At 38.7% G+C, this 25,555-nt stretch overlaps 1 protein-coding gene and 1 long non-coding RNA gene across 2 annotated transcripts in view; one reads left to right on the forward strand and one right to left on the reverse strand.

Moving 5' to 3' along the window:
• Positions 1–25,555, forward strand: part of Cntnap2 (contactin associated protein 2) — a 2,139,844-nt gene that overhangs the window by 1,851,431 nt on the left and 262,858 nt on the right. Inside the window, exon 16 of the mRNA XM_031381709.1 lies at positions 5,683–5,853. Within this exon, the coding sequence (XP_031237569.1) occupies positions 5,683–5,853 (171 nt within the window). The remainder of the gene's footprint in view (positions 1–5,682; positions 5,854–25,555) is intronic.
• Positions 12,710–19,987, reverse strand: LOC116098832. Its single transcript, XR_004121961.1, has 2 exons — positions 19,932–19,987; positions 12,710–13,419 (listed from the first exon to the last, which is right to left on the reverse strand). It is a non-coding gene; the product is annotated as an uncharacterized LOC116098832 (long non-coding RNA).

Below are 25,555 nucleotides of genomic sequence, written 5' to 3' on the forward strand. Positions count from 1 at the left end.
GCTTGCTTCTGTGGAGTGGCCCCGACTGTCTGGAGACAGCCCCTTATATACCCGAGCTTGAGCTGCCACATCCTCCTGGATTGGTTCCCTGGAAAACCCTCATTAGCATACACCTGCTCAGGAGGGGCGCATGTGCAGTATACACCCGCTCGGGAGGGGCACATGTGCAGTAGAATAGTCTATTGCCACTGCAGCCACCATCTTGGATACGATCGTCTAAGCGGCCGCTTAAGATCATCCAAGCGGCTGATGATCGTTTCCAAGCGGCTGCCTACAGGTTATTAGCCCTCTTTCAGATGTAGGATTGGTAAAGATCTTTTCCCAATCTGTTGGCTGCCTTTTCAACCTATTGACGGTATCGTTTGCCTTACAGAAGCTTTATAATTTTATGAGGTCCCATTTGTCGATTCTTGATCTTACAGCAAAAGCCAGTGGAATTTTTCCCGTGCCTGTGTGTTTGAGGCTTTTCCCCCACTTTCTCTTATATAAGCTTCAATGTATCTGGTTTTATGTGGGAGTCCTTGATCCACTTGGACTTGAGCTTTGTACAAGGAGATAAGAATGGGTCAATTTGTATTTTTCTACAAGCCGACCATGAGTTGAACCAACACCATTTGTTAAAAATGCTGTCTTTAATCCACTGGATGTTTTTAGCTCCTTTGTCAAAGATCAATTGATCATATGTATATGGGTTCATTTCTGGGTCTTCAACTCTATTTCTCTGATCTTCCTGCCTGTCTCTGTACCAATACCATGCAGTTTTTAATCACTACTGCTCTGTAGTACAGCTTGAGGTCAGGGATGGTGATTTTCCCCAGAAGTTCTTTTATTGTTGAGAATAGTTTTTGCTTTCTTGGGTTTTTTGTTATTCCAAATGAATTTGCAAATTGCTCTTTCTAAGTCTATGAAAAATTGATTTAGAATTTTGATGGGGATTGCATTGAATCTATAGATTGCTTTCGGCGAGATGGCCATTTTTACAATATTAATCCTGCCTATCCATGAGCCTGGGAGATCTTTCCATCTTCTGAGATCTTCGATTTCTTTCTTCAGAGACTTGAAGTTCTTGTCATACGGGTCTTTCAATTGCTTGGTTAGAGTCACACCAAGGTATATAATATTATGTGTGCCTATTGTAAAGGGTGTCATTTCCTTAATTTCTTTCTCAGCCTGTTTATCCTTTGAGTAGAGTAAGGCTACTGATTTTTTTGAGTTAATTTTATATCCAGCCACTTTGCTGAAGTTGTTTATCAGGTCTATGAGTTCTCTGGTGGAATTTTGGGGGTCACTTAAGTATATGATCATATCATCTGCAAACAGTATTTTTTGACTTCTTCCTTTCCAATTTGTATCCCTCTGACCTCCTTTTGTTGTCTAATTGCCCTAGCTAGAACTTCAAGTATTATGTTAAATAGATAGGGAGAGAGTAGGAAGCCTTTTCTACTCACTGATTTTAATAGAATTGCTTCAAGTTTCTTTCCATTCAGTTTGATCTTGGCCACTGGTTTTCTGTATAGTGCTTTTACTACATTTAGGTGTGAGCCTTGAATTCCTGATCTTTCCAAGACTTTTAACATGAAGGGATGCTGAATTTTGTCAAATGCTTTTTCAGCATCTAATGAAATGATCACTTGGGTTTTTTCCATTGAGTTTGTTTATGTACTGGATTATGTTGATGGATTTCCATATATTGAACCATCCCTGATCCCTGGGATGAAGCCTACTTGATTGTGGTGAATGACCATTTTGATGTGTTCTTGGATTTGGTTGGCAAGAATTTTATTGAGTATTTTTGCATCAATGTTTATAAAGGAGATTGGTCTGAAGTTTTCTTTCTTTGTTTGGTCTTTGTGGGGTTTAGATATAAGAGTAATTGTGGCTGCATAGAATGAATCGGGTAGTGTTCCTTGTTTCTCTTTTGTGGAGTAGTTTGAAGAGTATTGGTATCAGGTCTTCTTTGAAGGTCTGATAGAATTCTCCACTAAACCCGTCTGGTCCTGAGCTTTTTTGGTTGGGAGACTTTTAATGACTGTTTCTATTCCTTTAGAGGTTATGGGACTGCTTAGATGGTTTATCTGATCCTGTTTTAACTTTGTATGTGTCTAGAAAATTGTCCATTTCATCCATATTTTCCAGTTTAGTTGAGTATAAACTTTCATAGTAGGATCTGATGATTTTTTGAATTTCCACAGTTTCCATTGTCATGTCTCCCTTTTCATTTCTGATTTTATTAATTTGGATACTGTCTCTGTGCCTTCTGGTTAGTCTGGCTAAGGGTTTATCTATCTTGTAGATTTTCTCAAAGACCCAGTTCCTGGTTTTGTTGATTCTTTGTATAGTTCTTTTTGTTTCTATTTGGTTGATTTCAGCCCTGAGTTTCATTATTTCCTGCCATCTACTCCTCTTGGGTGTATTTGCTTCTTTTTGTTCTAGAGCTTTCAAGTGTGCTGTCAAGCTGTTAGTGTAAGCTCTCTCCAGTTTCTTTTTTGAGACACTTAGAGCTTTGAGTTTTCCTCTTACCACTGCTTTCATTGTGTCCCATAAGTTTTGGTATGATGTGTCTTCATTTTCATTAAATTCTAAAAAGTCTTTAACTTCTTTCTTTATTTCTTCCTTGACCAAGTTATCATTGAGTAGAGCCTTGTTCAGTTTCCATGTGTATGTGTATTTTCCATTGTTTTTGTTGTAATTTAAGACCAGCATTAGTCTGTGGTTATCTGAGAGAGTGCATCAGATTATTTCCATCTTCTTGTATCTGTTGAGGCCTGTTTTTTGACCAATTATATGGTCAATTTTGGCGATGGTACCATGAGGTGCTGAGAAGAAAGTATATTCCTTTGCTTTAGGGTGAAATGTTCCATAAATATCTGTTAGATCTATTTGGTTCATAACTTCTGTTAGTTTCACTCTATTTGTTTAGTTTCTGTTTCCATGATCTGTCCATTGCTGAGAGTGGAGTGTTAAAGTCTTCCACTATTATTGTGTGGGGTGCGATATGTGCTTTGAGTTTTATTAAAGTTTCGTTCATAAATGTGGCTGCCCTTGCATTTTGGGCATAGATATTCAGAATTGAGAGTTCATCTTGATAGATTTTTCCTTTGACCACTATGAAGTGTCCTTCCTTATGCTTTTTGATAACTTTTGGTTGAAAGTTGATTTTATTTGATATTAGAATGGCTACTCCATTTTGTTTCTTGGAACCATTTGCTTGGAAAATTGTATTCCAACCTTTTACTCTAAGGTAGTGTCAGTCTGTCACTGAAGTGGGTTTCCTGTATGCAACAAAATGTTGGGTCCTCTTAGTCTATGTCTTTTTATTGTGGAATTGAGTCCATTGATGTTAAGAGATATTAAGGAAAAGTGATTGTTACTCCATGTTATTTTTGTTTTTAGAGATGGCATTATGTTTGTGTACCTATTTTCTTTTGGGCTTATTGAAAGAGTACTTTCTTGCCTTCTCTAGGGTGTAGTTTCCCTCCTTGTGTTGATGTTTTCCATTTATTATCTTTTGTAGGGCTGGATTTATGGAAAGATGTTGTGTAAATTTGGGTTTGTCTTGGAATATCTTGTTTTCTTCGTCTATGGTAATTGAGAGTTTGCTGGGTGTAGTAGCCTGGGCTGGCATTTATGTTCTCTTAGGGTCTGTATGACATCTGCCCAGGATCTTCTAGCTTTCATAGTCTATGGTGAGAAGTCTGGTGTAATTTTGATGGGTCTGCCTTTATATGTTACTTGACCTTTTCCCCTTACTGATTTTAATATTCTTTCTTTATTTAATGTATTTGGTGTTTTGATTATTATGTGGCAGGAGGAATTTCTTTTCTGGTCCAGTCTATTTGGAGTTCTATAGGCTTCTTGTATGTTCATGGGCATTTCTTTCTTTAGGTTAAGGAAGTTTTCTTCTATAATTTTGGTGAAGATATTTACTGGCCCTTTAGGTAGGGAAGAGAGTGAAGACTCTCTTCTATACCTATTATCCTTAGTTTTGGTCTTCTCATTGTGTCCCGCATTTCCTGGATGTTTTGGGTTAGGAGCTTTTTGCATAATGCATTTTCTTTGACTGTTGTGTCAATGTTTTCTAAGGTATCTTCTCCCCCTGAGATTCTCTCTTCTATCTCTTGTATTATGTTGGTGAATTACAGAATTCCCATTTTATTAAGTATCACCAGTAATCTGGAGATGATTTAATATATACAGAAAAATGTGTATAAATTACATGCAACTATTTTAGCACTTAATTTAAGGAACTTCCATCCTTAGATTTTGATATTCACCAAGGTACTGAAACTAACCAAGGCATAATGTTATCTTTGTTTTGTTTCCAGGAACATGAACACTTAAGTTTCTTTTCATGCTCTCCCCAACTAGTGGCACTAAGCCACTTACAGTCTGGTGTTGCTTTATTGAGAAATCATTGAAGTGGCTCACATAAACTCATTAAAATTTTAATGTGTATATCTATAATGCATTTAACTTTAAATATTCCATGCACTTATCTGGATGTCACTATATCCTACATGCCTACAAAAACAAATAGCTTTAGTGAGGTAGGAAGGTAATTTAATATCTGAGTGGAACAATACTACATGTTTAATTTAAAATTATAGCTTAGTATAGTAGTGCCCACATAAAGTTACCTTCATTAAAGAATTATAATTGGATTTAATTTCATATATATACACAGTTTTTATTAGAGAAGAGAAAGTAAAGTTTGTAGATGAGTATAAACTAATGAAGTAAGCTCAGCTCACCTATTATGCTCTTTAAAAGACATATGCACACCATTAGGACAGATTGTAGAATTAATGTTAAAGCTCAAGGCTTTAGAAACTACTTTAAAACACATCTACGAATTTTTATCTTAATCTGGGCTTAACCTGAGATAGTCAAATGTGCACATTAGAAAGGAGTCTACACAGAAGATCAAGTTGCATGTCAGGTCATAGTCCCATGTTAATTTTGTGATCCATTAGTCCTGATGGAATCTGAGTTAGCTGGCTGGGAGTTTTATTATGCCTTATAAATTGTTCTTCTTGAGACACTGGCCACTCAGCCAGGCAATGGTTGGAAAGGATGGGTCATGCCATCCCAGGAGTTTCATAGTACTGATTGACTAAAAGCACCTGGGTGAGTTCAGAGGGCATGTGATTTCAGGCTCTTCTGCCCCAGAACAAAAAAGTACACCAGGGACTTATGGTTAGAGACTGAAGTTAAGAACATTTATTAAGAGAAGAAAAGGTGCCCCAAAAATCAGATTGGGCTGGTGAACTGAGGAAATAGCCACATGTTATATGGCCCTTATAGGACATTTATAGCCCCTTCTCATTTGTATTTTACAGACTGTCTCTCACACTCTGTGCATGCTCTGTTCTTTAGGTGAAGGAAAGAAAGCCTCCCAGTCTTGCTCTACAAACTGGCATCTTTCATATGTAAATCTTGATGTTTCTGACTTCATGCCCCTGCCACATCTATAGCTACAGGCACAACTTGAAGACAGCTCCCCTGAAGAGTCTCTGCTCTATCAGCAGTTGTTTAAAGATGCATGGCTACTACCCATGAGGGTTTATCATACTTAAGGAGTACGTTATATATATATATATATATATATATATATATATATATATATATAAAATTGTCCTAATCACGGTACACAATAACTTGTCTTCTCTCTTCATCCCACAGGAAATTATTGGAACGCTGCCTCCTTCCCAAACCCATCATCCTACCTGCACTTCTCTACCTTCCAAGGGGAAACAAGTGCTGACATTTCTTTCTACTTCAAGACGTTAATCCCCCGGGGAGTATTTCTGGAAAATCTGGGGAACACAGACTTCATCAAGCTGGAGCTCAAGTGTGAGTATTCACTTCCTATCAACATGTTAGTAGAGAAGAAAGCTCTGCTTTACGAGTGCTGGGAGAGCATACAATAAGGTTCTTTGTTTAATGTTCTTGCTTTCCAAGAAAGTGGTCAAGAGTAGTCAGAGGAGTGTAAATCAGCCTGAAAGGCAAAAGGTAGAGGGATCAATGTGAAGGAAGATGGAGATATCAATGTGACTGAGGCAGCCACAGACCAGCCATTTGATGAAACAAAACACTGCTGTGCAGTTCTCTCAATGAAGTTCTGCATTCTCACATTCCAAAATTATAATTTGGTTAAACAAGGATACAGAAATGAAGAGTCATGCCCACTTGGCCTTGGACCCACCAACCATGTGGAGTTCCACTTTCAGGATTGCTTCTGTGGGAAGAGAGGCCAGGCAGATTCACAGACAAGTATTGCTTTACCAAGGTCCACGTATCATCAGATTAGGATACATTAATAATATGCAGAACTCCAGGTTAAATGATTACTTGTCAGGCTCCTCTATCTGTTGAGATAAGTCAAAAGCGTGCACAAGACTCTAAGCCCAGTCTTCTGCAAGCTCTCAGCCCCCTGCTGAGTATGACAGCTTGAATTTCTCCCTGTATCTGTGCCCTGTAGGTTCTCTACACTACTGTTAGCTTATGCTTCTGTTCCAAGAATAATCCCAAAGCTATCTCCCAGTATATCTAAGGATCTTCTCTTTTTGTACTTATAAATATGCAATGCACCCTTTTTAAAAGATAACCTCAGATAAACATTTTTTTTATGTTGAAATCCCAGATTTCTCTCTCTCTCTTTTTTTTTTTTTTTTTTTTTTTTTTTTTTTTTTTTCATTTTTCAAGTCAGGGTTTCTCTGTATATCCCTGGCTGTCCTGGAACTCACTCTGTAGACCAGGCTGGCCTCGAACTCAGAAATCCACCTGCCTCTGCCTCCCAAGTGCTGGAATTAAAGGCTTGCGCCACCACTGTCTGGCCAGAGTTCTCATTTTAAATGGTAGATTGTAACACAGAAGAAATAGGTGAAGGCTCAAGAGTCTCAGATTCAAATCCAAATTTAGGATTGAATTACTTAGTCATGTTGAATCCCAATTTTGAATTATATAAAATTATGATGTCAATTTTGGGAGACTTCTCTGAAAATGGACTGCAGACATTCGTGGAGAATTTACTTCAGTATCTAGTAAGTACTAGAATTACCTTTGCAAGGTTCCCCATGGTAATGCAGGGTTTTTCAGTATGGTCAGAAATTCTCAGCCCAGTAGTGCTGGAACCCGGGTCTTGAGATACTAGGCACTTGGATGTCACAAAAGTCAACCTGAGATAGTGATTCCAAATCCATTGTCTCACACAAAAAAGGTTAAAGATGTTAGCTCTCATGGGATTATGTACAACAGAAGCAAATTTTACTAAGAACAATGGAATAGCAAGAAATTGGGGGAACATGACAGAAACTCCCAAGAATAGAAGAGGCTCCCAGGAGAGAAAAAGACTATTGAACTCCTTGGCCAGGGGACTTAACAGGGACATGACAGATGCTAGACAATGGCTGAAATAATGTCCATTGGTGTTGTTTAATTTTCTGAGCTATGGTGACAGAGTCAATCATTGAGGGCCCACATATCCTATGCCTGTCCCTCTGGACCAGCCATGGCAATGATCATGTGTTGTTCATGTACTGTTCATCTCTGACTCCAAACTTGTTAGTTATTGACCTTGATTGTCAATAGCTGTTAGTCATTTGGCCAGTATTACTACACTTGGGCTCTGCAGGTACCTCAGGTGTCACTAATTATACTATGCTCTCTTTATCCTCATATTTACATAATCAGTTGTAGCTCTATCATGACAGAGAGTGAATTCTATCCCAGCCACTAAGGTATAGATAGCCTTTCTTGATTGCCTCATGTCAAGCTGGTGGTCTGAGATAGTCTTCTATTGTTAGAACCATCTTTACTTATTGTTGAGTCTGTTACAATCAGCTTCATTAGAAGCAAGACTTTAGGAAAGGATGATAAATATGTCCTTCCAGATCTTTGGGCATGTAAACAATTGGTCTGTTATCACCAGTCCTCTTCTTCTCTTTCTCTATCTACCTTAGATATCTCAGACTCAACTGTAAGCCACCATCTCCCTAGCTTGTTCAGACCTTCATATGCAAACCTTTTCCTTTTCTTTAACCCCAGCCTCTGTTCTCACTACAACAGACATCAGCAACTTACAGTTTTCACCATAGACAAGATCTGATTAAAAAGAAGACTGAAAGTAGTCTGGCCCTAGAATTAAAACTAATTAATTTATTGATTAAAATGCCCTCTCCACTGAATTAGGGTTCATAATTATTAAAATGGGATTTTTCATTTCCTTCAGTTAAAATTAATTTAACCAACTATGTTCTTTCTTCCACATTAGTTAGAGAGCATATTAGAACTATCCCATGGCCTAAAAATGGGCAACTCTATATTTGAAAAGTTCTGTATGCTTCTACAATGCTCCTTGGGTTCCCTGACTATTTAACCTGCCTGTGTTTTGTACAATCATGTCTTGGAAGCAGGGGATAAACCTAGTTCAGAGATTGCATTGGCTTTCAACAAGCATCAAAGGATTTCATTTATTTCTTATTGAGGAAAATCTTCAGAGATGTTTTCAAAGCCTACAGATCTTTGGGTTGTAAGCCTAGATCTTCACCTACTGCTCTAAGGCTCTTTCCTAGAAGGTCTTTCTGCAATAGCAAAAGTGTAAGAAGGTGAATTACAGCCTCCAACCTGTCATATACCTGACCTTTCTGTCATATTGTTTGTATGGGGTGAAGATGTACAGAATCTTCAAGATGCAGGCTTGAAACAGTCTCTTCTAGAGCCTCCTGTACCTTCTAAAATCCACTAAAAGTAAAAATATTTTTTAAAGACCCTTGACCAGCAGAAAGTAGAAAGTATCACTTTGAGCATTTCCATCAGAGTTCAGAGGTACCTTAGTGTATTGTGTGCAGTAGGTGATGACAGGTATGTGTACATGAGACAAACCTTTTCAAAGAAAGTAAGAAGTGGCATTCCTGTGAAGCTGTCAACCCTTAAGAGAAACTGAGGCACAAATTAGTTCATGATGTTTATTTGGAATGATTGCGTTGCAACTTAGGAAAAAGGCTAAACTAAGCTGCCTTGAATATATAACACAAGTTCCCAGAAATTTCATATAACTGTTAAGGCAGAGAGTAAAAGTACAAGGAAAGATATTCTTATTTTTGTGTTATCTGTGACCAAAATGCCTGAGGACATCTGAAAAGGGGAACTATTTATCTCAGCTCAAGATTTCATAGAGTTGGATGTATATAGCCAGGTGACCCCACTGGAGCAGAACATCACAGCAGAAAGAATCTGTGTCACCTGGAAGCTGCTGACTTTAATTGACCTGAAAGAAGAGAAGAGGCATGCAGAAAAAGATCAGGGAAAGATAGAGCCCCAAGGGCAGTCCCAGTGGCCTAGTTCCTTCCATAAATACAATCTCCTCCACTTTTTTACCCACCTCCCAATAGTGCCATCAAATTATGTCCACCAAGAGATTAATGCATTCCTTAGTTCAGAGGTCCCAGGATCTAATTTTTTTATTAATCATTTTATTTGTTTATATTTCAAATGTGACCTTCCTATCTCCCGTCCCAGGCTCCCCTACATGAATCTGCAACCCCATTCCCTTCCTCTTTGCCTCTCAGAGGGTGCTCCCCAACCCTCCCACCTACTCCCACCTCACCCCTCTAGCATCCCCCTTCTCTGGAGCATCAAGCCTCCACAGGACCAAGTGCCTCCCCTCCCACTGATGTCAGATAAGGCAGTCATCTGCTACATTTGTAGCAGGAGCTATAGACTGATCCATGTATACTCTTTGGTTGGGGGTTTAGCTCTGAGGGTCTGGTTAGTTGATACTGTTATTCTTCCTATGGGGTTGCAATCCCCTTCAGTTCCTTCAGCCCTTCTCCTAACAATTCCATTGGGATCTTCAGGCTCGGTCCAATGGTTGGCTGTGAGTATCTGAATCTGTCTTAGTCAGGTGCTTGCAGATCCTCTCAGAGGACAGCCATACCAGGCTCCTGTCTGCATGCACATCTTGGCACCAACAATAGTGTTGGGGTTTGGTGTCTGTCAATGGAATGGATCACATGGTGGGGCAGTTTCTGGATGGCCTTTTCTTCAGCCTCTGCTCCATTTCTGTGCCCGCATTTTCTTTAGACAGGGAAAATTCTGTGTTAAAATTTTTAGAAGACTTGGTGGCCCCAGTCCTCCACTGGGGCCATGTCTATCTATTGGAGGTGGTCTCTTCAGGTTCTACCTCCCTGCTGTTGAATATTTTGGCTAATGTCATCCCCATTAGGTCCTGGGAGTATCTTACATCCCTGGTGTCTGGTACCTTCTAGTGGTCCCCCCACACTGCTACTTACTTCTATTCATTCTCCTGGACCTCTGGACTTCTCTCCTGTCTCTTCTCATACCTGATCCTGACCATTTGTTTCTCTTCCTTCTCCCTTCTCACACACATATCCCTCCCTCCCTCTGTCTCCCATGATTATTTTGTTCCCCCTTCTAAGTGGGTTAGATGCATCCGCACTTTGGCCTTCCTTCTTGTTAAGCTTCATATGATAATGAGTTGTATCATGGTTATTCTGAGCTTTGGGGCTAATAGCCACTTATCAGTGAGTACATAGCATGTATGTCCTTTTGGGCGGGTTACCTCACTCAGGATGATATTTTCTAGCTCCATCCATTTGCCAACAAAGTTCATGAAGTCATCATTTTTAATAGCTGAGTAATATTCCAGTGTGTAAATGTGCCCCATTTTCTGTGTCCTTTCTTCCACTGAGAGACATCTGAGTTGTTTCCAGCTTCCGGCAGCATTTTGTTGCATATAGGAAACGCACATCAGTGACAAAGACAGACACTACTACCTCAGACTAAAAGGCTAGAAAAAAATTCCAAGTAAATGGTCCCAAGAAACAAGTTGTAGTAGCCATTCTAATATCCAATAAAATAAAATTTCAACCAAAAGTTATCAAAGGAAATGAGGAAGGATACTTCATACTCATCAAAGGAAAAATACACCAAGATGAACTCTCAATTCTGGACATCTATGCCCCAAATGTAAGAGTATCCACATTTGTAAAAGAAATGTTATTAAAGCTCAAGGCACATATTGAACCTCACAAAATAATAGTAGGAAACTTCAACACCCCACCCTCCCCAATGGACAGATCATGAAAACAGAAATTAACAGAGACACAGTAAAACTAACAGAAGGTATGAACCAAACAGATTTAACAGATATCTATAGAACATTCCACCCTAAAACAAAAGAATATACCTTCTTCTCAGCACCTCATGATACCTGCTCCAAAATTGATCATACAATCAAACAAAAAAAAAAAAAAAAAAAAAAACAAGTCTCAACAGATACAAAAAGATTGAAATAATCCCACACATTTTATCAGATCACCAGGAACTAAGGCTGATCTTCAATAACAACAAGAACAACAGAGAGACACATACTTACAGAAAATGAACAACTCTCTACTCAGTAACTTGGTCAGGGAAGAAATAAAGAAAGAAATTAAAGACTTTCTAGAATTTATCAAAAAATGAAGGTGCAGTATACTCAAACTTATGGGACCCAATGAAAGCAGTGCTAAGAAGAAAATTCATAACACTGAGTGTCTTCATAAAGAAACTAGGGAGATCCTAAACTAGCAGCTTAACAGCACATCTGAAACAAATGTACTGAACAAAAGGAAGCAAACATAAGCAAGAGAAGTAGATGACAGGAAATAAACAAACTCAGAGCTGAAACCAAACAATTAGAAACAGAGAGAACTATAAAAGAATCAACAAAACTAAGAACTGGTTAAGAAAATCAACAAGATAGATAAACCCTTAGCCAAACTAACTAAAGGACACAGAGACAGTATCCAAATTAACAAAATAAGAAATTAAAAGGGAGACGTAACAACAAAAACTGAGGAAATTCAAAAAAATCATCAGATCCTACTACAAAAGCCTATACTCAACAAAACTGGAAAATCTAGATGAAATGGCTGATTTTCTAGACAGATACCTGGTACCAAAGTTAAATCAGGACCAGATATACTATCTAAACAGTCCCATGACCCCTAAGGAAATAGATGCAGTTATTAAAAGTCTCCCAACCCCTTTCTCCCCAAAAAATAAAAGCCCAGCGCCCCATGGTTTTAGTGCAGAATTCTATCAGACCTTCAAAGAAGATCTAATACTAATACTCCTCAAACTATTGCACAAATTAGAAACAGAAAGAATACTACATAATTCACTCTGTGAAGCCACAATTACACTGATACCTAAGCCACACAAAGACCCAACAAAGAAAGAGAACTTCAGACCAATTTAGCTTATGAATATCAATGCAAAAATACTCACAAACTGAATCCAAGAACACATCAAAATGATCATCAAGTAGGCTTCATCCTAGGGATGCAGGGATGGTTCAATATATGGAAATCCACCAACATAATCTACTATATAAACAAACTCAAAGCAAAAGTCACATGATCATCTCATTAGATGCTGAAGAAACCTTTGACAAAATATAACACCCCTTCATATTAAAAACCTTGGAAAGATCAGGAACTCAGGGCACATACCTAAACATAATAAAAGCAACATACAGCAAACTAATTGTTTTTAAAGCCATAACAGGCATACACAGGTGTACCCCTACTTAATCCAGTCAAACTAATAATGAAGATTAACCACCAAATGGTATCAGGTCAGCTGTTTGCCAAGAATATGAATTAAAATGGACAAGGTAGAAAGACATCTCCCAAGGAAAGAATTGAGTATTTTAAACAATATATTTAAATCTCTTGGAGTAGGCAGTTACAGGGTTGACAATTCTGGTGACTAGCTGCAAAAAAAACAATAGCCCTCAGCAGAAAAGCATTAGGACATAGTGACTTTGGGCTTAGTAGAGTGTGAGTATGTGCTAGGAAAAGGGCGTGCATCTGCATAGGATTAAAAGATTCCTGCAGTAGATGTGACTGAAGCTGTCTGTCATTCTCTTAGCCTAGTACTCTACATTGTGCTTCCATCTGTTTTTTTTTTTTTTTCATCAAATCTTACTCACAACACGGAGGGGAAACCTGGCATGGTTGACACTTGCTAGTACCTCCATGATTTACAATTATTCACTTCAACTTTTCTTGGTTGGATTTCTGGGCGGCAGGTAAAGAATCCTTCAGAAGAGCTTTCTGGTAGCTGACTACCCGGAAGCTCAGAAAAGGTGTTTTTCTGCAGGCAAACTTTGCTTACACTCGTTCTCCTCTTCCCCATTTCATTCGTTTAGGATTTCTGATGGGAATTTAAATGTCGTTTCTCTTCGTGTGTCTCAGAGGGATTCCGTCACAGTGTATGCCTACATGTTGCTTTCCAGAATAGCAGTCCCGTTAATTAACTACATTGTGCCCTTCTGTCAAGAGTAGAGGATTCTTGACTCGGAGAACAGTGAGCTTGTGTACCACAAGTTAATGAGATGTCATCAGCATCCTTTGCACAAGCAGAAAAACACAAGATAAAATCAGAGCAGTCTTACTCATTAGCATACGTTAAGGTAAAAATTTAACTTTCCTTCTCACTTACTATTTCATGTTTATTCATTCATTCAGTGAGTTTTTCCTAGATGTTTACTAGGCTTCTGGTACTGTGATCAGGGCTGAGGGAACATGCTCAAAATATACTTTCTTCTCTTAACAGATGTGGCCATTTGGAAAGCAAGCAAGTACATGGGTGGCTGTACATTAACAGGCCAGCTCAGCCTTCTTAGGTCATTTTGTCTGAGGCCTTACGCCAGATTCTTTATACAAATCACCCCCCATCCTAGCAACTCTCTGAAGTAGACATATCACTTACACATGCACTTTATAAAAAAGGAAACTGAGGCGTAAGGCAAGGGTGGTCACATAGCTAGGAAGGACAAAGCTAAGGCTTGGCCTCAACTTTTTGCCCCTGAGTTATCCCTGTGGCCATGGTAGTGCTTCACCGCTCTCAACAGACGCGACTGCCTGCGAGTGCTCATGGAGAATATTAAAGCTGACTGGAGTGACAGGTTCTTCCCAGGGAATGTAATGCTTTAATTAAATTTTGATGGATGAGCAGGAGTCGATAAGGTAAAGATGAGGGGAAAGCAGGAATCTGGAAAGGAAGGACGGTTCAGGATAACACCAAAGGAAAGAAAAATATTGAGCCATGAGACTCAGAAGGGAGTGGGGCTGGGCGGGGGATGGGGTCAGGGTAGTGTGTTAGGGAGTGGGGAAGCATAAGAGCTAGAAGGTAGGCAAGTTTAGTGCCCAGTGCTCTCTATTCTGGGCCACAGTTTGGCTTGACTTGAAAATAAAAGTTACAGTAAGCGGGGCTGTAACATAAGCAGATTGGTATTCATCAGAACAATTGGTAGAACAAGATAGATTGGTCTGTGTTTTACAATGAAATGCCTGAGGAAGGCTGAGCTTTTGAGTACATTACTAGCTCATATTTTGATAAACAAAGTCCAATTGGCATGGTTCATATTCTTGCAAGGGCCCCTCATGGCTGGGTAGCTCATGCTAGATGCAATAGTGGCTACCCTTGAGAGAATAAATGTTATGTATTCCAACAGTAAGTCAGAGAGAGGCTCTGGGTCAGGCTCAGCCTCCTACTCCATCTTTGAAAACTCAATCCAGAGGCCAAATATTCCCTTCTACTGGCATGCTCTCAATGACCTAAGGACCACCCATTGAAGTAATAAAGTGAAAAACAAAGTTCTGGGAGTGTAGAAATAAAGTTTCACAGTAGAATAAGAGAGCCATATTCCAGCTCCTATTAGCAGCAGCTTCAAACACTGAGAAGTTGCATTCCAGGGATACCCAAGGACAAAGTTCTGGTGGTCAGAATGTTGAGACAGAATGATCAGGCCATTCTGACTAAGCTAAGGAAGGATAAAACAAAAATAACTGGTGGTCGCAATGATGTTAAGGTCCAAGAAAATGAGATTAGCAGTACTCGGAAGAGCCCCCCAACACCTCCTGTGGTGAATTTCGAAAAAGACCACAAACTGTCACCTTGACCTTGGTGATGACAATCCCCCTACCACCTAGTTACTCAGCCCCTTCCCAGAGACTTTTCAAGGCCAGGTGCAGAGCTGGATAGGGATGTTGGCTGACTAAGCCAAGAACAGCCACCTGAGCAAGCCAACCAATGCCTGATGATCCTTTGTCCTGTGTTCCACCAACCAGAGTAAGCCAGCTAGCCTTGTTGCAGGAATCTGTCCTCTATAAAGTATAAAAGATGTGTGTTTTCTGTGTACAAGGTTGTCCCTTATGTTATTGCTACGATCTATTGTCAATCTGTGTTCTCTGGGTTGAGCCAAGTTTACAACACCATCAGACCCTATTCTTTAAGGTCTCATTCCATCTCCCACAACAACTTGGAATTAAGCCTCTAGTACCTATGCTTTCAGAGAGTAAAACCATACTATAGCATTAGACAAGACGTGATGGCTTGTATTAAGATCACAGAAGAATGATGGAGCATGATGTAGAGAAAAAAGAATTTTACATACTTGGTATAGATGAAAGAACCTACAAACAGATATATAGAGAAAGGAGACAAGATGTACAAGAATAAAAAGCCATCTAAGTTCAGGGATGGAAAATAGCTGGAATAAGGCTGAGACAAAGACAACCATGCTCCAGTTTTGAGATGAATAAAAATTTAATGGATTACATTACTGTTAAGAAGCCACTAAGCCAATATCAGGAAGTGACTATTAGGCTTAACATGGACACATTAGTATCAACAAGTAACGAAATGCTGGGGAAATGACTCAGCATGGATCACTTGCCTAGCATGTGCAAGACCAGAGGTTAGATCCCCAGGATTGCAAAAAACAAATTTATTAAGCCGTCAGTGAAGTGAGTGGAAATGGTCTTGGAGCACAAAGGAAAATTATTTTGTTTGTTATCCTTTTGTTTGAAGATGGAAGAGATATAAGTACATGTACAAACTACAGAGAAAGTCTTGCCACAAAGGAGAGATCAGAGACCCAAGGGGAAAGACAGAAAGAATGAAGTCCTTTGAGGAGATCAGCATGGGTGACAACTATGAGGATCCTGGTACCAGAAAGCAAAGGGGAGAATGATCAAATGAAGAGAGAGAACATAAGCCACCAGCCAGGCATTGTCCAAGCAAACCAGACCTTCCATTGTTGTTGCTTTTGAGTTAGCCAGAAAATGGTACTTGAAGAAAAGATTACTAGAGTATATTCTAGATTGTAGAAACCCCAGATTGTTAGAACTGTTCCATCACTATCAACCACGGACATGCACTAACTTTTATAGCATTTTCCTTAAGGAAATAGCCTGACTCCTCTAAGCTGCTTTTCCCCTTTTCTGACTATGGTAATAACCATAACTATGTTCCCAGTATCACATCATCACTTAACTCAGCACCTATTGGGTGCTGATACTGGAGAAGATACAAAGACCCCAGGGTGAAGAAAGACGACAGACGCCTTCTCTAGTGGAGACAAACTTACTCATGGCAACATGGATACTAAGTTTTTTGGAAGCTTTCTGAATAACAGACCTATTCTAAAGTTTTATGATACAATTCTTTGATATTTCATTTTAAAAATTATTTGTAATCTACAGATAAGGAAAGAGAAGTATACAGTTTAGTCAAATGATTTCAGATATGATACTTTGGATTATTTAAATACAGTAAGTTAATGAGAACAATGGGCATGAGTTATTGAAGCATTCTAAACAAAAGGATATTGCAACACTGAGTGAGTATTCTGGGGCCATAGAAAGGGCACAGGGGAAGGAAGAGTAGTCCAACCACTTCCTGGCCAAAGATATGGACCCGGGAAATATCCTGGGCAATGCTGAGCACTGTGCATTATGATCCGGTTAAGATGAACTAACTACAGTGAGCTGAGGGACGTGTTAGTTAAAAACAAAAGGGGCTTTAAGGCAAAAGAAGATATTTTTAAAAATTTCAGAGGAAATTTATGAAAGAGACAAGATTTTTGAATGGAATGATTATTGAACAGGAAACATCATATGAGCAGCAATCAGAAGCTATGGTAAAACTTTAAGCTTCCATGTTGGACAAGTTTGAGCTTTTTCAGATACCAGGATGAGTCAGAGTCTGCCTTTAGCAGACAGATTTACTCAAAAAAAGTGTGGAGGCAGCAGTCTAATGGCCTCCTAATCTCAGGAAGGAGTATTAAAGAAAACTGCTCATTTCCAGCATGCAGCCTTCTGCCGCACACATGCTCTAGAAAGTCACAGAAGAAATTACTTTGCAATATGTGGAATGTGATGAATCAGAAACAGTAAATTAATGGCAATTTATCTACCACTACTTCAGAATTGGAGCAATTTTTGATGTTCAAAAGAGCTTCATGCATGCAGAAGCGAGGAATGTGGAATTCCACTTAACTGGGCTATAGGCGATGGGACATTATTTGGTATGCTTCTTAAAATACTATAAGGTTTTTGTTTTGTTTTGTTTTTTAATAAAAGCCAGGTGTTTGCACCTGGATTCCTTCTTTTAACTATTGGAGCCAACCCAGGATATGGGCATGAATTTAGGATCAATGTGTACATTTCTATTCCTTTACAAGTCTAGCTGTGGCTTCAGTTTGTATTCAAGATTGAAAATCTAAAGAAGAGTTCTGCACTGGTCATTGCTATGTATAAGAAAAGAATTACCCATTTAAAGGTTTAAATATTTACTCACAAACTTGAAGATGTTTTATAATTCTCTAGTTCTTGTTCTAAGTTTTTTAGTTTAGATTATGGATAAAAATTTAGACTAAACTAAAGATGAGATATGTTTTATTAAAGCTACTTGTACATCGATATTGGGAGATGTAGATATGAATAATCAGTAGATGTAGATGGATTGTATTTATCTAGACTTCTTCACTATTATTAGCTGATAAGGAAGTTCTTTGCATGTATGTTATAGACATGCTGGGATGACAAAGATAAATTTCAAAACAAATTGTCCCCTAGATATGAAATTTTTACTGTTACCTTAAGGTCCACCCATGCCTGCTAGTCTGGAGTTTTCCAGATAAGGCTGGGGATTCATTCTAAGTTGGTCAGACAGAATTCCATCTCTGCAGAGTCTGTGGTCTTGACTTTCTTCCCCATACTTAAGTGGTAACTTCAGAAGACAGCCCAGCTCTTTGCCAGCTTCACATAGCTACGCACTTGCTAACCAGCACCCTCTCTCCTCCATCATGAGATAGTGAACTGTTCTGCTTGTTTCCATTCAGCAACAATTCTTCCTTTGAAAATAAGTCACCTTCTTGGTAACAATTTCTTTGCCTCTGGCTCAGATCCTGGACTCTTTGAGTATCCACGGGCAAGTTTTCCTGTCACACCCAAAGTGATAGCTTGTCCTTCTTTGAGGGCCTAATTTCTGTTCTAGAAGATGAGGTCCAGGAAACAGACTCTCTGAAACCTTACTGCATGATGTCTTAAAATATCCCTAGTAAGTCTGTGGTTACTTACTTGGCAAAATTAAAAGCATTTTAGAACAGTAAATGTATAAATGTGAAGAAATAGAATTTCCCCAGCTATTTTATTATACATATATTACCATATATATATAATTATATGTATGTGTGTTTTTATCTATGTAGTATTCAAGAGTAATCCAAAATAATCAGCAGAGTCAAAGCCAAGAGAGGAACCACGTCCAAGTATTCAATAATATTCTTTATCTTTATCCAAGAAATGAATACATATGGAGACATATACCCAGCTCAACATGACACTTATATGTTTTATTGAACTAAATAGAACTCGGATGTGTCATTTTCTACCTCCAACCTTCAGTGGACTCATGATTAAGTGAGACCTTTGCTGTTCATGCAGTGACTCCCAGGTCTCCTGCAGATGTGCAGAGAAGGGATTTTCCAAAATTAATGATGTATTTATAGAAATCCCAATGGCTGCCATTGATGCCTAGTTATAAATGATATTAGCAGCATCCCAGCCCACCCTCACAACAGAACAGTTCACGAAGGACTTGAGCTTAGCACATCAAAGCAAAAGTCCATAGTCTCCACACAAAGCCTTCTCCTATGCACATCTCTCATTAACATCATCCATGTTTGTTTCATTACCCAAATTTGAAAAGCAAAGTCATCAATAAGTTTTCCTAACCTCCCCAAACTTTACACTCTTCTTTGTCTTTCATGATAGCTTTGTACCTTGACATCCCTAGACTCTTGACTCAAGATGTCTCCTGATGTGTCTCCCTCCATCTTGTTGCTTCCTATTGACATCCCAATGCAGTCCAGTTTCTACAAATCTGACCATCATACTCCTGTTCTTAGAAGTCATAATGGTTTCTCATGCCTTGTGAGATCTTGTTCAAACCAGCAAGCTTGATGACCAAAGCTTATCATTATCATTATCATTATTATTATTATTATTATTATTATTATTATTATTATTAGACATTTTCTTTATTTACATTTTAAATATACCCCCTTTCCTAGTTTCCTCCCTCCTGGAAAGCCCCTACCCCATCCTCCCTCTCCCTTCTTCTGTGCTTCTATGAGAGTGTTCCTCTACTCTCTCCACCCTCAATTCCCCTACACTGGGGCATCTATAGGACCAAGGACTTCTCCTCCCATTTATGCTTGACAAGGCCATCATCTGCTACATATGCAGCTGGAGCCATGTGTACTCCTTGGTTGATGGCTTAGTCCCTTGGAGTTCTGGGGGGGTCTGGTTGGTTGATATTGTTGTTCTTCCTATGGGGGTGCAAACCCCTTCAACTCCTTCAGTCCTTTCTCTAACTCCTCTATTGGGGACCCACACTCAGTACAACGGTTGACTGTAAGCATCCACCTCTGTATTTGTAAGGCTCTGACAGGACCTCTCGGGAGACAGCTATATCAGACTCCTGGATGACCAAAGCTTTAACTTCAACCTTAGCCTTCTTTGCACAACACGTATGCTCCTTACCCATCTGCACTGGATAATTTCACTCACCTGATTTTGCCCACCTCCCACTACTGACATTCCTTGGTACCTTCCTGAGACTTATTGTGGGTTTGCCTATTCTAGAATTCTCTCTTCTTCCCTGATTGGGCAATACTCCCTAAGCATATAAAAAATTCCATTTTCATTGCATTGTTACTTCACAGACAAAATAGAAATAAATAAGAGAGTCATTTTCAAAATAATGTAAAATTCTGTAAGACACTTTGGTGCATTGTCATTGTCTGAAAGATGGCAACCACCTTTGTTAGTGTCTTCCTATAATGTCTGTCTAGATAGAATATAAATTGTCTGTCATTACTGTAAAGAAATAGGATGCTTTCTTCTACCTCACCAGCTCTGATTTTAATGTTTTCTCTATTATTTACTACATATGGTAGCTCATAAGAGCTTTCCCTTTGAAACAAGATGGCACATTAGAGTACACACACACACACACACACACACAGGCACGCACACACCAAAAACATAACTAGCATCACCTTGCCTATGACCGACCAGTTAGAAGACCAAGGGCTAACTAAGGGATAAACCAAGCATGAATTCCCACAATCTGAGGCAGAGATAGGAAAAACATTGAAACAACACGTCATTATTGCTCAGTGAAAAGTGTGTGAATTAGTGAGAAAAGTGGGACTGTATGTGCCAATTTTAAACTGTAATCAGGTCAGACACCTTCCATCTGCCATTCTAAGAGTCACTAGTGTCTCCGCAAGCTCAATATTTTCATAAAAATAAGACTTTCAAGGGCTAGTGCTATAGTCAGCCAGTGAGTATTAGTAATGCTGGGGCGCTGATGCAGCCAAGGATGACGCTTGGGACCAATTAATTCAAAGCTGGTTTTAAAATAAAACAGAAGAAGATACGATAAATCAGGAGCCGAGCTTCATTTAAATACTGTGAGTGACTGGCATGGATTACTTAAAACAACTCGAAACCAAGAAATATCTCAAAAGGCCTACGAGATCTAAGGATAAGTACAACAGTGAGAAGCTTTTCACAAGCCATGAGAAAACATTGTGTCATTAAAATCATGGAAGGAAACATTAGCCCATTGAGGTCAACCAGAAAGATTACAAATGGCAGAGTTGGAGAATTTATCTCTTTTAAAGATACTTACTAACGTTGAAAGATAGCTTTTAATAACAGTCCCAAAAGGAAAGAAAAAATAAAAGTCTTACCTGGAATCTCGGATGAAAGCAGGAGCCTCTCACAGGCTACCAAGAATGAAGCTACAGCAAAGGTTCTCTACTTTGGAGGACACAGTCTTACACAATTACCCAGGAAGGCCTTGAACTTCCAAGTCTCTTTGCCTCAGCCTCCAAAGTGGCTGGGAAGATAAGACCATGCTCCCAGTTTTAGCTTTCTTTATAATATCATGTTAGACCAAGGTCATGACTGAAACATATTCCTGATATTTCAAAAAAGGACATCCATATCTATCTCATTCATATTCATTTTATCATTTTTGTCTTCATTGTCTAGGTACTTTCTCATTTATGGAAATGAATTCTAGAAGTTGGGTGTTCAGAACACAGGATTTTTTTTACACACACAGCACTGTGTACAGCACTCAAATTCCATAATCAATCATGAAAAAATCAGCCTCTAAACTGCAGGGGCCAAATGGAGGCAGGTCCTAGAGTCTGAAGGCCACGAGTCCTAGAATGGCAATGCTGATGAGCAAACCAATCGCTTCACGTGTTTCTGAATCTTAAACTTGTCAACGTGGGAAGTTTTCATTTGCCTTCATGATATTCAGAACACAGCCCTGTAAGTACCAGGAAAGTTCAGACGAGTTCAGGATCATGTCTCTGTCTCAAGGGCTGTCACTTGGCTCTCAGCCATGCCCCTTTGTTCATCTGATGTCTAACAAATCCCACCCATCCATTTAAATATAATATTACAACCTCAATTTTTAAAGAAACATCGTATTTTCTCATTCTAAGCTGGATATTAGAAATAAAGTATCATATCAATTTCATGCTATCAAAATTCTGGTTGTTTGGGGAGGATAATATAATATTGTAGGGAGGTATCATCTTTAAAAATGGAAAAATTTTGATAAAGCAAAAGAGCTAGAAATAAGAAATATTCTTATTGTGGAACTAGGTAAGTTGCTGTAACAAACCTCTAGGTTTCACTTGCTTGATAGAAGTCTATATGACTGCCACTCCCTGGCCTGTGAAAAGATTCTACAGGGTAGATCAGAAAATTCAACCTCCTTCTGTCATGTGGTCCCATTGTGTTCCTGCCTAAAAACATGCAAATTCAGTTGGCAGGTTAAAAAAACAAAAACAAAAGCAAAAACAACAACAAAAAAAAATGTCCATGAGATGCATTCTCTTTTGTTTTTTGGTTTTTGGTGTTTTGTTTGTTTGTTTTTACATTCTCTTTTCTTAACACATTCTTTTGCTCTTGGTCCATTGCTGGAAACTTGTCACATGACTCTACTTAAATAATTGGAGGCCGAGATGCAGCTCCTGCCTGCATGGCAGCTATACAGGGTAACTGAGATACACAATTCAGGAAGGATGAGCAGTTAACAGGTACAGGGCATCCAGAAGGTGAGCCTGAGCCTCACCTGAAGAAATCCAAGTAGGCTTCCAGATGATGTAGCCTTTGCCTCACACTGAGGGACAGCAGGCATATAAACACAAACGCAGGCATTCTTCCAGGAGAGGATAAGTAACAGAAACTGAGGAGATTAGTCATAAGCAACCAGAAATCACAGAGCTGAAGCCCTAAGAACAGTTAGAAGATGCTTTACTTTAGAAAAAAAAATGACCCTCCACACATCTGTGTTAAGTTTCACAAGGGGAGCTAACTAGACCCAGGGCCTCCTAGGAAATTACTCATTTTTCTTGTCTTTGTGGATAGTATTAAGATGATCAAATTTGGTTTTCTGCATCTTTGAATTTGATTTCTCTGATGAGAACTAATGCGAATTCCAAATGACTTCTCATGAAGAGTGTGGATATTTAGTATTCTATGAAGTCTTTCTGGGTGAGTGCAACCAGAGCCCATGAATAATAGAAGTGGTGCATATCTGTCAAGTGTAATTATAACAGTGAATTATGCTCATCCCACGTTCTGCTTCCTGTATACATTAGTTTAACACTAGAACACGCTGGCTAAAGACCTGTGAGGATTTTACTCTGAAAATAGCATGCCCTTAGTTTTAGCTCTTTTATTTGAGGCAGAGTTTCCTATAGCCCAAAAACTTGGGATCTTCTGCCTCCTTTTCCTCCTCCTCACACATGTTGGATTACAGCATAAGCTATGGGGCCTGGTTTACTTGAGATCCCAGGTTTTATGACTGACAGACAAGCATACTTCCAACTGAGCTACCACACATCCCTAGTACATTCTTAGCCAGTTTTAATAGAAAACGCATTACTTTTTATTTCAAACATATTTCATAGTAGAATTTAACCATTTTTTTTAATTTTCTTAATTTTCTAACACTTAGAAGTATAGAGAAATGGCTTCATTTAAAATTCCTCTAGGGTCTAGATTTAAATGAAATCTTGTTCTCTGCATTTTGATTAACTAATTGCCCTGATTAAATGCTTGTTAAAATGATAAAATTAAGTTGCTTAAAATGCCACCAATCTTTGCAAAGGGATATGAAAATTATTAGATTGTAACTTTAAAAATATACAAGTATTGTTTCCATGTTGTCAAGTGATTTAAAAATCCAAAGAAACAAGGGAGACTTTTATATAATTCTTTATTCTAATATATTTGAATTACCATTTGGTGCCTACATTTCTAAATATTTTCTATTCATTTATAGCATTTTCTATGCAAAAGTGAGAATATGTGAGGAATATCTTTTTATAACCCAATTTTCATGTAAGGATATGCTAAAAGCACATCCTGTTATTCACTGGCCTCCTAAATGGAAATAAATGTATTATTACATCAACAAATAGAAGTGTAGGTTTAAAATGATTGTTGAAAATGAACAGCACCTCAACTAGTAAGTATTCCCTTTACTAGCAAATCCATGTTGCTGGACTTAACTCTCTTTTTAACTTATTTTTAAATGCCACACTGAGTACTGCATTTACATCACTTGTATCCCACATTCTTCCCTGTTCAAGTGCACCTGTGTCCTCCATCTCTTACTCAAATTTGAAACTTACACAATTATTATTCCATCACATACACATATAACTCCTTTGTCCATCAATGTCACTTACATTCACATGTGTTTCGGGGTTCCCACTTAGGATTTCATAATCTCTACAGGAGCTCATCTCTAGAGAAAACCAGCCTTCCTTCTCTCTGCTAATAATCTAGGCATGAAGCCTTATGAAATTTCCCCATCCATATCCATGTGTCATTTGGTGTGCTGTGATTATGTAAATCTTGTTTAGGCAACTGTAGTGTTGAGATTTAGTGAGTATGGCTTCCCTGTCATGTTCTTAGAAGCCATTATCTCACAACAGACATTCTGGTTTTCTGCCCCCCCTTCCCAAGATGTTTCCCTTGTCTCAGCTGTAAGGACTGTAGATTTGTCAGTTGGGGATGAGGACCCCATTCTCACTTTCCATACTTTGACCAGTTGGGGATCACTGGAATAATTTCCATCTGCTTCGAAAAGATGGTCCTTTAATAAAATCTGAGAACTACCTTACCTGTGAAGTTAAGGATAAGTATTTAGATACAGTTAGAAATTATACTGGCTTAGGAAAATGGCAGTAATATGTTTTCCTCTAGGCTCTATGACTTTTTCAGTCATGGGTTATTGCTAACTTTATAGTACCAGGCGTGAATCCCCTCTTATTGAGGATTGGTCCTTAATTAGGCTGCTATTGATTACCCCCAAGATAAAAGTGCTACTATTGCCGCACTGGAGATTATCTTGTTGGGTTGCTCATTGTTGTGTTCCATAGGTTCTAAAGCCAGATCGGAGTATTGAAATTGTACTATTGATTGCTTTTTTTCCCTTGGCAGCTTGCATAGCACCTTTTGGTAATATCAGAGCAAGTCTTCATGGAGACTTCCAGGTCAGCTCCCGCTCAATTCTTCCAAGCCATCTGTCCAACCTGTGTAGAATCAACCGTCATAGAGTCTGACCTTCAAGTTCCTGAAGGCAAACAAATGCATTGACAATAACCTATATTGTTTGGGGAATCTCTTGTACTCTCCAAACCAATAACTTAAAGGGAGGTTTCCCATGCCTAGCTGACACTGGAGCATTCTTTGGTAATCAATGTTAGAGAAAGCAACATCATCGTAAATGAAGAAAAACTTAAGGTAGCCCTGTAAAAATCAGGAATGGGACAAGGATGTATATTCTCCTCACTCCTTTTCAATATGGTGCTTGAAGCCCCAGCTAGAGCTGTAAGGCAGAGGAAAATTACAGGGATACAAATAGAAAAAGGTGAAGTCAAGTTATCCCTATTTGCAAATTGTTTAATATTATACATAAGAGATTTCAAAATGTCTACCAGAAAACTTCTAGAAATGATTGACACTTTCAGCCAGTGAAGTGTCAGGCCACAAAAATCAACTTCTCATTAGTCTTTCTGCATACCAATACCAAGCATGCTGAGGAGATTATGGAAACACTTGAAATCACAGTAGCCTAAAAAAAAAAAAAA

Source organism: Mastomys coucha, unplaced genomic scaffold (genome assembly GCF_008632895.1).
Source record: "Mastomys coucha isolate ucsf_1 unplaced genomic scaffold, UCSF_Mcou_1 pScaffold20, whole genome shotgun sequence".
In the NCBI taxonomy this organism is placed as follows: Eukaryota; Metazoa; Chordata; class Mammalia; order Rodentia; family Muridae; genus Mastomys; species Mastomys coucha.